The following is a 12,469-nucleotide window of genomic DNA, read 5'->3' on the forward strand; positions in this document are numbered from 1 at the left end:
CAGTTTACCTCCTGTGACCCACCATGCTTTCCTGAAGTACCCACATGAGAGCCAGGGAGAGCCAGTCTTGTGATTGAAGCAGCATGCATCCAGTGCCAGCAATCTGCAGGTCCAACCCTGCAAAGCTGGCTGTGTCTGCCTGAGAGGACATGGCCTCCTGATGTGGCAATGCCCAGCCCTCCTCCCTTATTTGCTCAGCATTAAGGAAAGGTTTGGGGAAGCATCCAACAGCAACTTAAATACAGCCAAGCGTAATACCCGCTCCAGGGTCTTTTAAAGGTTTGGGGTGAGTTTTATGTGTGGCTTCACATGAGCCCTGGGATAACCTCAGTATGGCAGGTTATCTGTGCCCATTTTACAGATGAAGAAATTGGCTCACAGGTGAAGTGACTAGGCCAGGGTCACCCTACTTGGGAGTCCAGCACTTTGAGAATCCATGGGGTCATGCAAAGAACACTGGGCCAGAAGAAAGGAGATGTGGTTTAAAGTCCTAGTTCAGTGACACCAGGTGTGTAACCTTAGACAAGACCCTTCTAGTCTCTGGGCCTTTGTTTCTCCCTCTGAAAAATGAGAAGTTTGGTACCACTGGTTTCTAAGGCCCTTTTTGGCCTCTGCCATGCTGGTATTTTCTTTTAGGGATCACAGAGAGGGGCATTCGATATAAGCCCTTAGTAAAGGCCTACTTCAATAAGGCTTTGTTTGGTTCCTGAGAATTCCCAGTGGCTGCTGCCCACTCAGGTCCAGTTGGCTTCATACTCGTGGGCCTCTGCAGTGCTGGGCCACCAAATTGTCTTAAAGGCCTTTGTTGGACTTCGACGTTGGGAGGGGTTCTGCTTTCCTGGGCTCTGGGAAAAGGCCCTTGGCCAGGCCCAGAATTTGGGGAAGGAACATCCTGGGTAACCTCAAGTTGGAATCTTAGGACTGGCAGGAGCCTGAGAATCCCAGAAGAGACCTAGGGCACGTAGGTATCATCTATGACGCAACCATGCCACAGCGTGAGGAAGGAATACCGGATTTCCAACCAGGATGTAGGTTTGAGTCGTGACTGCCACTTAGTACATAGCATGTGATTGTGCAAATCCGCCCCCTCCCCCTTTGTTTCTTTTGTGAAGTGAGTGTTAGATGAGGTCCCTCCTACTTCTGAAGTTCCAATACAGCCTCTAGTTGGTCTTCTCTAGTCCACTCCATTCTTCTTAGGCTGAGCTAACAGAAATCCATTTCATAAAGTTCTTGTATGGAGCTAAAAACCTAACTGCCCCCTGGAGCCGAGCGCTCCTCTCCTATTTTGATCACAGCCTTGGCTTTCCACCTCTCCTTCTTCTATACCAAACCCTGCTCTTTGTCCACACCATGACCTCCCAATCCCTTGACCCCTCAGCTCTCCCAGGCCATCTCCCCTGCACCAGCCACTCTCTTCTCCCCATCCTGACCTCTTGGTGAACCCGTTCAACCTGTCACCATGCTCTCGAGTCCTCAGCCCCCTTGTGCCCTTCTGTGCCTCTGCTTTGGGTCACCCCGAACATTGGTCACCTTCACTGCTATATACATGGTGCTAAATGAAGATGTAGAAAATCACACACCTGTGTGTGGGTCCTCTACGCATTTGTGTTACACAACCTCAGCCAGGCCCTCCCTGGTGCTCAGCAATCCTCCTCCTCCTCTGTCACCTGGTTCTCCCACTCCCCCTGGCTCTTCCAAACCTCATTCCTCCTCAAATCTTCCATTGGGGACATTCAGCATGAGCTCCTTTTCCTCTCCTCAGACTCCTCCTGTCACTTTCCTTCAAGCCTGTGTCTCACAGAGGTGGCCTCATCTCTTACCAAGGCCAACCAAGCCCTCTACCTACACAAGTAATGTGTGTCAACCCTGTCTCCTTTGGCAGACTGCCCCCGCCTCGGCCCTGCTGTCTCTTTGAACTTCCATCTCTCCCTGCCCACTGGCTACTTGCCTACTGCCTCCAAAGATGCCCATCTCCCTCATCCTCAAAAAACCCTCACTCGCCCTCTCTCTCTTCTACTCTTTGTGGCAAAATTCTTTGAGGAGGTCGTCTGTAACAGGTGCCTCCGCTTCCTCCTTCATCCTCTTGTAAACAAGCGTCTGCTTCCTGTTATGATTGTGGTGGAGGTAGAGAGGTAGGCTCACAGGCTCCCTAGACTTTGAGAGTCTATTTTAAATGGTTCCGTGGAAGGGCAGGTAGGCTCTCTGGGACTAGAAGGTCTACAAAGGAAACCAGTTTCTGAACTATGGGAAACTCCAGAATGGAATTCTGATGAGGAGGGAAAAGGGGCATGGTCTGAAGAGAGTCGTGTTGACGACCAGAGAATTCAACCATATATATAAAGAGAGAGAGGAGAGAGAGAGAGAAGGTGGAAGTGAAAGGAAGGTAACAGGAATGTGTGAACACTCACACCTGGGGCTGCCACAGAAAACTTAGAGCAAGAAGAGGGCTCATCCTTTGGGAAAGAGGGAGATCGGAAGAAGAGCAAGGCTCAGAGTGGACGGGATAACTGACCCCAAAGAAAAGGCGGAGTCACTGAAATTTTAGCTGAGAATGATCCTGGACTAGAAAAGATGGGAAAAAAGAGCAGTGATGAGTTGGTAACCACAGGAAGGAAAGTGCCAAGAATCACCCGGCTGCCTCTGAGGAGCTTCTCTTCTGGTCCAGCCGGTGGCATCCTCGGCCACTGCGAGAACCGGCAGATGTGACTAATGAATCCCTCTCTGAGGGAGCCAGGAGAGGCACCACAGAATTCGACAGACATTTATTAGGCGTTCACTCTGTGCTAGGCAACAGGGAGACGAATACAAGCAAAAGAGCCCTACCCTCAAGGAGTTTACATTCTAATGAGCTCCATCCAACACATCAAGGCGGGCAGGAAAGGAGGGGGCAGCAAAGCTAGCCAAGGCGAAATCTGCAGAGAAGTGAGGACTGGAGGGACATGGAGGACAAATATCCCAATTTTTAAGAAAGGGAAGAGAATGGGGGCTGCAAATTATACATAGACCAGTGAGCTTTGCTTCAATTTCTTTTGAAATTCCAGAGTATCACATTCAATGGAGGGTACATCTGGAAAACGGAGTGATAACCACAACGAGCCCAGGTGGTTTTGCATCAAGAATGGATTGTGTTGAAAAAGACAGGCACACTAATACATTATTGATGGAGTTGTGAAATGGTACAACCATTCTGGAAAGCAATTTGGAATTATGCAAATTAAGGGACTAAAATGTCCATACCCTTTGAATCAGAGATTTCATTCTTGGGGTTATATCCCAAGGAAGCCAACGGTAAGAAAAAAGTCTATTATACGTATTCCCAAATATTTATAGCAGTGCTTTTGGTGATAGCTAATCACTGGAAACAGAGTAGACGCCCATCCACTGGGGAATGGTTAAACAAATGGTAGTACATGAATATGACAGAATATTACTGGGCTGTAAGAAATGATGTGTATGACAAAGATGAAGGAGCTGCGTGAACTGATGCAGGGTGAAGTAAGCAGAGCCAAGAAAACAAGATGCATAGTAGCTACAACCATGTAAATGGGGAAAACGGTGGTGACACATCAAAAAACAAAAGTAAATGCACCAGAATGATCAAGATAAAATGGGACCCAAAATGGAGATGAGAGGTGGGAGATCCACAGGCGTGACACACAGCTTGGATTTTCAGACTTGTTCAATGAAGTAATTGGTTGTACGGATTTTTTTCCCTCTAAAACTACTTGTATTATGACTTATGTGACGGATCTTCTGGGAAGGGAAGAGGAAAGGATACATGGGGTACTACGGCAATCTAAGAAACAAACCAAAAAAATCAATCAAAAAATGGTTTGCACCAGGCCAACTTCTCTTCCTTTTTTTGAAAAGTGAACCCCCATGGAAGTTGTAGCGAGGGTCCACCTGTACTTTTAACAATGCCTTTAACAGACTCTCTCGTGATAATGCAATCAGGTGGTTTTGCAGCTGGCTGAATGGCCAAACTCTGGAGTCATCAGCAATGGTTTGATCTCAGTTTGGAAGGAGTTCTTCAGTGGAGTGACACAGGGATCTGTGCTTGGCCCTGTGCCATTTTAACATTTTCATCAATGGAAACTTGGAATTAAGACATAAAAAGCATGCTCTCCCAACTAGGAAACGACACAAAACCAAAAGTCAAAGTGAAGACACCGGATGGCAGCATTCAAAAAGATTGCAAAAGAATCCAGAGCATGGGGTGGAACTGATTAAGGGAAGATCAGTAAGGATAAATATAGTCTTGCTATGTGAGTTCAAAAAAACCTTTATGAGTACAAGATGGGTGGTGCACCTAGCTAGGCAGCAGTTTGTCTATCCAGGGATTTGGATATGAATCAGTAAGATATCACAGTGAATAAAAGCACACACTGCCACTGCCCGCCTAGGGAAGCAAGGTTGGATAATCCCTGTCCTCTGCCCTGGTCAGACCCTACCTGGTGTACAGGGTTCAGTTCTAGGGGCTCCATATTTGGCAGGATGTTGCCAAAGGGCATTGCTAAGCTGAACAGGAACCTGGGGAAGATAGCTAGGACCATGAAAGGCCCCATGAGTAGTAGGAGAAGTGAGGAGGCATGTTTTGCCTAGAGTAGCCCAGGGATGGCAGATGGGACACAATGACTGGCATTGAGTTTTTCAAAGTCCATCATGCAGAAGGGGGATTAAAATTGACATATTTGGCCCCAGAGGTAAGAACAGGAGCAGTGGGTGGAAGCTGGAAAGAGGCAGATGTAAGGTCAATAGTAGGAAAAACTTCCTAACAATTAGAGCTGCCCCAAAATGAAAGGGGCTATTTCTTTTGAAAGTAGGTTCCACCTCCCTAGTGCCAATGAGGGGTCTTCAAGGGAAAACTGGATAGGGGCAGCTAGGTGGCACAGTGGATAGAGCACCGACCCTGGAGTCAGGAGGACATGAGTTCAGATCCAGCCTCAGATACTTATCAGCTGTGAGACCCTGGGCAAGTTGCTTAACTCTGCCTCCAAAAAGAAATAAAAATAAAAAAGTCAAATCAATCCAGGGAAGACTGGATAGGGCAGAGATGTGCTTGTTTTAAACCTAGCTCCTCTTAGCCTGGTGGCACTTACTGTGCTTGCTGGCGCTATGTGACCTTGGACAAGTCAATTAACCCTGTTTGCCTCAGTTTCCTCATCTGTAAAATGAGCTGGAAAAGGAAATGGCAAACCAATCCAACGTCTTTGCCAAGAAAACTCCAAATGAGGTCACAGAAAGTCGGACACAACTGAAATGACTGAACAACCACCACCTCTTAGCCCAGTGCCTGGCACATAGTAAATACTCAAGGAATGCTTTATCAACCTACTTACCTATCCCTCATTGGGAGTGTTATAGTGAGAATCCTTTTTTCAAGATGGGTTGGACTGGATTCCACTTCTAGCTCTTAGGGAGTTCTTGCGTGAGCTACTGCAGAGGAGTTGGTTTGAAACATAACAGCTTTAATTTCGGGTACCTTGTGTAACCCTGAATGTCATTTTTTGGGTTGTACAACTGGTGGGTTAACAAATAGCCCTGACAACTTTAACATGCTGAGCTTTGGGAAGAATGGGTTCAACGAGGCCACATGCTGACCACGTGATGGTGGCGAGACAGAAAGAGCCCTGACCTTAGGTTCTCAATGCCGGGGTTTCAGCTCTTCACACCCTGCTGCGAGTGATCCTGAATCAATGACTTCACTTCTCTTGGGTTCTTCCTCTGAAAGGCAGGCGCAGGCTCTGATAAAAGTAACTGCCCTAGTGACCCTTCAAAAGGATAAACTTCTTAGAGCCAGGAGGCACATATTCCATAGGAACTCGAAGAGTTAAAGGCCCAGGCATCAGATCCCACCACCATTAGCAGCCCACTCTGTGTCCCTCGATTCTTCCAATAGAGCCCACCAGGGCAGCAGCTGCTGGGCACGGCACGAGCTCTGGGTCCTGCCCCCAGTGGGGAGCGGCACTGTTCTAGCCTGCAATCACCAGTGGAAGGGCTTAAGAATGGGCCCAGGCTTGGTAGTGAAGACAGTGACATGGGTCGAAGCCACATAGACCAAGCCTGACTGCAGACCCAAAGACCAACTGCCCCTGATGGTCCTCCGGCTTCTGCCCAAGGAGCCTCTCAGGACGGGGCATCCTCAACCCCCACTTCCAGAGGCCTGGGGCTTACAACGTCCTGTCTTCTCTACAGATAGGTAGGTGGTACAAGTGCCTTAATTCCTGTCAAGAATGAGGAAACAAGGTTGGGGGTGAGGGGTGGGGAGAAGCAACCTGCCTGGGGCCACAGGGCTAGTTGGCAGGGGAGCTGGGATTCTCTCTCCTGACTCAGCATTACACCCTAAGGGGCCCCTCTGCAACCTGTGGGCACAAGAACACTCTGGACCCCTGCAAAGAAGCCAAAAAGTGACCCTCAAGATAGACTGACCACTAGGCTCTAGGCCTGGCAATAATTCTGTTTTTACAAAGGACAAAGCAAAGGAACCAGCTACACTCAAGGAGAGACATGTCTTTTAGTCCGGGCCCCAGAGGGGAGAACCAGGCATTGATTCTGATGGAAACATGGGCTCCAGGACAAAGAGCTGCCCTGGTGGGTAGAGGGGAGCCAGGGACAGCAGGGAAGGGGTTAAAGTACTGAGGGCAGATCCCACAGAATGTTTTCCCCATGTTCAGTCTGTCCCGATGCTCCCTGATGCTGATGTCCAAGTCCCACAGACAACGGGCGTCCTTCCCAGGCATCTATCTCCATGTGGACAAATGGCCCCACGGCTCCAGGACTTACTCTGGCCTCTGGCCACAGAAAGGTAAGCGTGACTTTTTGATGTATGTCTTACAGTGTAACCACTGACACGGTGGGGCTGGGCGCATGTGGGGACTGGGTCATCCCGGGACAAAGAGTGCAAGGCTGGTGTTTCATCTTTTATTTCCTCCCCCTGCACCCCTCCCCAGGGAAGTCTGAAAACACAGGCGCAGGACTTGGGTAACAGAAGTGGATTAGCTGCGGGGATGGCGGAGCTGTGTGGAGCCAAGGAGCTACCCTGACCTTCTCGGGATGATGCAGAGAAGACTGAGGATTATGGAACACTTGCCTCCCCCCACCCCACCCCACCCCACCCATTAGTGTTAACAAAAGCTTCGTATTCCAGTTTTAAAGTGCAAATGATTTGGGTACAACTGCTGCTGCCACGAGTCTCTTAGGAGATGTTCTCCAGGATATAAAAGGTGAGTTCCATGACCAGGGGGCCCTCGCTGAGCTGGCAGGCGCCCCCATGAATCACGGGCACCAAGGCGCTGTCCAAGTCCTTCATGTACTGGGCCGGCAGAGGCTGCCCATTGCTCCCGGCCTGATAGCCAACCTGGACCAAAGAAAGAGAAGCAGATGTCACTGCCAAGATATATGTGCTGGTATGTGCCTGAATGTGCATGACTGCATATGTGGGAGGCCCTTTATTGTCAGCAGCAGGAGCAAGCTCTGATGGTCCAAGAGGCAGGGGGTCTGATGAGACCCCTGCTTTCATGCCCACAACAGCTGCACGCCATTGGTCCCTGAGCCAGAGGAGACACTGTGATGTGTCTCCGTATCCTCCGATCCCCCACCCAGGGCCCAAGTTCCTACAAAAGCTTTGGAACACCTAGGGAAATCAGTGAAGAAAATGGGAAGGAAAGGAGCCTAGCAGGACCAGGTCTCAAAACTACATCACAGCATCAAAACAGCCTGGTCCTGGATAAGAAACAGAGTGCCTGATTAGTGGACAGATAAGGTAGACAACATTCAGAAGCAAATAGGCACAGATAATGGGGGCTGGAGCTCACTCTTTCACAAAAACTGCAGAGAAAACTGCAAAGCGGTCTGGCAGAAACTGGGCACAGACCATCATCTCACACCAGATACCAAGAAAAGCTCCAAATGGGCGCTCGGTTTAAACATAAAGGATGAAACTATAAGCAAAATAGAAGAAAGTGGGGGAAGTTACCTATCGGCCTTATGGATGGCGAAGAGTTCATGATGAAAAAAGAGAAAGATGGTTGGTATGGCAAAGACTAAGTCAGTACTCTAGGTAGCACTGTCACTGCTGTTACATTGGCTTGGCCTACCCACGAGCAATGAACGTTTCTCCAATTATCTGTGTGAAGAGTGTTCTAGAACTATGCTCACACAGGTCCTGTCCTTAGAATCCTCTCTACTTCCTGGCCTTCCTTCAAGGCCAGATTCAATGCCATGTTCACTAGGAAGCCTTCCCTGACCTCTCCTTCCCCATGGAGCCCATGGTTTGCACATCTGTTCTATTTCCTATTACAGTTACTGGTATACATTTTATAAATAAATGGCTTTTGACTAACACTGCCGCCACCTTTACCCTTAAGACTAGGAATTCTTAATTTTTTTGTGTGTCATGGATTCCTTGGGCACTGTGAAGTCTATGGACTTCCCTTCAAAATAACATTCTTAAATACATAAAATACATAGGATTATAAGGGAAACTAATTATATTGAAATAAAGATGCATTTTTTTTTCCCATCCAAATTCCCAGACCCCCTGAAATCTATCCAATGGACCCTTTAGGGGAGATTTCTATATCTATGAGGACAGGAACTAGAATTCTTCCAGAGTGAACACAGTGCTCTGGTCAGAGTCAAGGGCTGGCTGAATGTTTGGGGACTGAATCAAACTGGACTACAGTCACAGATGGTCAAGGATGGGCTTAGGAAAATACAATTTCCCAACTGGGCAGGAATGAGAAGCAGGAGACAAGCCGGTGGGCTTCTGAGGCTGGAAGCTGGAGAGAGCCCTCCAAGTGGACAAAGGAAATGGTCTTGGTCCGAACAGGCTAACACCCCTAAAAGACTTCTTTGAAAGGAAAAAATTGCACAGGTAGTCTCTGAAAAATAAAGTGGTGATGGTGCCCTCCAGCACGCTGGCCAGCTCCCACAGGAGAGCCTGGGGGGGACTGACGACAAGTTACCTGTTCAGAGTCCAGGGCCACTCGCAGTCCCAGTCGGGTCATTCCGTCTTCCTTGAGCAACTTCAGGTGGGGACAGAGGGCAAGGCAAAAGGCTTTGGCCACATGCTCTGTCAGCCGGCTGTGATCTGCAGGGTCACTCAGACCATTGTGCTGATCTTCGTTTTCCAGGAAAAACACCTGCAACCCAAACAAAAAAGGGCTTCTTTTACTCAGGGATTGGGAGAGCTCAGACTCAATCTGGGATGAGCCCTCTTACTCCCAGCACCTGGAACAAAGGCAGGGCCCACACACCAGATTAGAATATTCCAGGCTTAGAGGACATTGAGTCCAACCCCTCATTTTACAGATCCCAGAGAAGTGACCACCAAGGGCATATAACTCAGTGGCACAGCCTGGATTTGAACCCAGCTCCTTTGACTCCAGCTCTAGCCTTGCTCTTCCTTCCTCAGGAGTAGGGGAACATTCACCATCCTAGAGCTAAGGTCATTACGGAGATGTTAGAGGCCTGTGTCCTGCCCATAAGGCCACAGACAAGGCTTCCATGTTATTAGACTGTGAACTTCTAGAAAATAGGGCTATGAGAACCCCAGAAAGTCAGGGCTGGAAGAAAGCTTAGAAGTCTTTGAGGAAACCTCGCTCCTTTCCCATAGAAGGCACACAACTTGTCCAAGACCACACAAGCTGGTAGCCAGGTCTCCTTCCTCCTAGGCCAAGGGTATTTCCATCCTTAGAGAAGAAATAATAGTGCCTGTCCTCCCCACCTTCCTAGGGTCAACATGAAGGCAAAGTAAGGTGATCAAAATGCTTATGCAAACCTAAATAAAGGTAACAGTCAACTTCATCCTCTGACTTTTGATGCTACTGAAGTCCGTAGCAGGTCTGAGGCTATCTTTGAAACCCTGGCCTGGAGACAGCAACATGAGGAGGCCTCTGTCTGCTCTGACCCTGTGTCCAGAGCAGGTGATGTGAGTGCAGGGAATGAAAACACACACACTCAGATTCGGTCCCATCAGGAGGTATGGGAATGAACAGTGGGAAGAAGAGACTAAAAGGATGTTTAAAATCAAGAAGTTGTCATAGCATTAGCCCAGTAAGTCCCAGTGTGGAGACAATGAAAAGGAAGTGACAGAAAAATACCACTAATAACATGCATTTACATCCTCCCTTAAGGGGTGCAGAGAGCTTTGCTCACAGCCCTAGAAGTGGGCCTGTTTCCTCTTCTGTACACTAAGGGAGCTGGCCTAAGGCCCCTTCCAGCTGATGCTGAAGGAGTCCACTGCAGCCCAGTGACAGGAAGGAGGTCCCAGGGCTGGGATCTGAACCCTGCTCTTTGATGCAAAGATCACTAGGCTCTGCAGACGTTCTCTAGTCTCAGCAGCATGCCCATGCTCTAGGTCCTACACAAGCCTCCCTCCCTGGATCCCTCCAGCATGACTCTCCAGACCCAGGTGATCTGTCTTGTGTACTCTGTGTACTGGGAAGTAAATTATAGCCCAAGTGAGTAATGAGGTCAGTCATGAGTTCTGAGAACATGTGTGTGATGTCACTAAAGAATCATGTGCCTCCACAGGAGATCTCAAATAAAGACATAAACGTTTGTGTGGAATGGCACACATACACCGCCCCCACTCATCTACCCCCCCACCCCCCACCACACATACAACACACACACACACGTACTGTGGTACTTTGGTTTGCAACTCCTATTCCTGGATTTTCTGAGGGGTTGGCCCCTGTAGAAGGCCTCCCCCTTAAGATAATGCCCTCTACAATGCTATGCCAGTGCCTCTTCCTCAGCCCTGGTCAATATTGGTGCCAAGGGTGATCACTTTCAAGGGTAACCCCCAGTCAGACAAACTGCCTTTTTCTTCCTCAATCAAGAAAAATAGCTGACACCCATACCATAAAGGGGCAAGAGAGCGGCAAAGACAATGCCAGGTCCAAGACTGCAGCCCCTCCCCGAGGAGGACTGAACACAGCATGGGATGGGAGGGGATGCTGACAGGACAGCAGGCAGCCAGATTTCACCCTCATCACCAGCCCCTGGGGGCAGGCAGCCTTTCAGTATGACTGAATGAAAACAAGCCAAGAAAGAGCTCTAAGGATCTAAGCGCTGCTTCAGTTTCATGCAGAAGGGGCACACTGTATCCCCAAGGCACAAATTTCAGGCAGGCTGGCCAGGGTCCTCTACCTGCCCTGGCAAGGGGTTACAAAGGGATGCTCCAGCTGGTGCCTGTACCCCTGCCCAGCCCAACCCTCTCCAGGCTCCAGCATGATGGGGGTGGCATCCTTTGGAGAAATGCTTATGCTTCCACGTTCCAATGGTCCTCGGTTGGTTAGTGTGGGGCCCGTTCTCTGTCAGTACAGAAGGAAAGGCAATCATGCCTTTGGTGATTTCAAAGAAATGTGTGTTCAAGGTCCCAAAGCCATCGAGGACAGTGGGGAGTCTCTGCATACTTAGCAACAAACCCTTTGGATTGTGCTCAGGTCACTTCAGTTCATTGAGTACCTACTGGGGTGAAGCACTGTGCCCGTAGGACCCTGGAGACATACCCTCACTTCCCAGAGGGGCCCTCTTGGCTGTGATGGGGCATTGAAAGGAAACTTTGATGGGGGGGGGGAAGGAAATGCAGAAGAGATGGGTGCATTCACCACGCCTTCAGAAAATAAATCTCTACTATCAAATTCAGAATTGAAAACATTTGAGCTTGCTGCCTTAAAGACACTAAAACCTTAAGAGAAATGGGATAACTGGAGAGAAGACGAGAAGTGAGCTGGTAAAAGTTTACAGATAAATGGACAGATTGGGCCACAGAACCTAAAATCTTCCTGGGATTTCTTTCAGAACTGCCTAGAGATACTGAGCCCAAGGCACATTAAAATCACCCAACTTACCTCTGTCCACCTAATGACTTTTCCATTTGCTTTATACTCTGAGCCATGGAATATCTTCACGCTTGTTATGGACTCCATGGATTTACCATCGATAGGACTGACCACACTAAAAGGGGACCAAGAAGAGAAAAAAGCAACATCAAGTTAATGGATAGAGAGAGGGCCCCAAGGGCCTGCCTGCCAGCTGAGTTCACACTGTGGGTACTGAGCTCTGCTCAGTCTCCTCCAGGAACTGGCCCACCCTCCGGATGCATTTGCATCTAATGCCTGAAAACCATGAAGATGAAGGCAGGGATGCTTGAGCAGAGGTTACCAGCCTTCCACAAGCAGCTATGATCTGGGGGCAGTGCCTTTGTGCAGGAGGACAGAAAACCTCATTTTTAACAGTGATTTCCCACTGAAGTAATGCCAAGAGAGATCCATTCATGGAGGCTTGGCTTGGGACAGAGCACAAAGCTGTTCAGCTCCAGTCACACAGGGAGGGAGGCAGCGATCCATCCCTGCCAGCCCCTTCTAGGTAACTCTGGTCCACAAGCCATCCTAAGTGTGGGACGGGCAGGGCAGTATCGGTGCTGGAGGCTTCCTCCTCATCCTCTCTCCAATCACCA

At 49.0% G+C, this 12,469-nt stretch overlaps 1 protein-coding gene across 2 annotated transcripts in view; it reads right to left on the reverse strand.

Annotated features, from left to right (window-relative positions):
* Positions 1-6,907: 6,907 nt before the first annotated feature.
* The window catches only part of ZFYVE9 (zinc finger FYVE-type containing 9), a 188,705-nt gene continuing 183,143 nt past the window's right edge, over positions 6,908-12,469 (reverse strand). For both annotated transcript variants that reach the window (XM_036756933.1, XM_036756932.1), the window contains 3 exons: positions 11,862-11,967; positions 8,967-9,143; positions 6,908-7,357 (listed from right to left, as the gene is read on the reverse strand). In XM_036756933.1, coding sequence (XP_036612828.1) covers positions 7,196-7,357; positions 8,967-9,143; positions 11,862-11,967 — 445 coding nt within the window. In that variant the 3' untranslated portion in view covers positions 6,908-7,195. The remainder of the gene's footprint in view (positions 7,358-8,966; positions 9,144-11,861; positions 11,968-12,469) is intronic.

This window comes from Trichosurus vulpecula, chromosome 4, assembly GCF_011100635.1.
Source record: "Trichosurus vulpecula isolate mTriVul1 chromosome 4, mTriVul1.pri, whole genome shotgun sequence".
In the NCBI taxonomy this organism is placed as follows: domain Eukaryota; kingdom Metazoa; phylum Chordata; class Mammalia; order Diprotodontia; family Phalangeridae; genus Trichosurus; species Trichosurus vulpecula.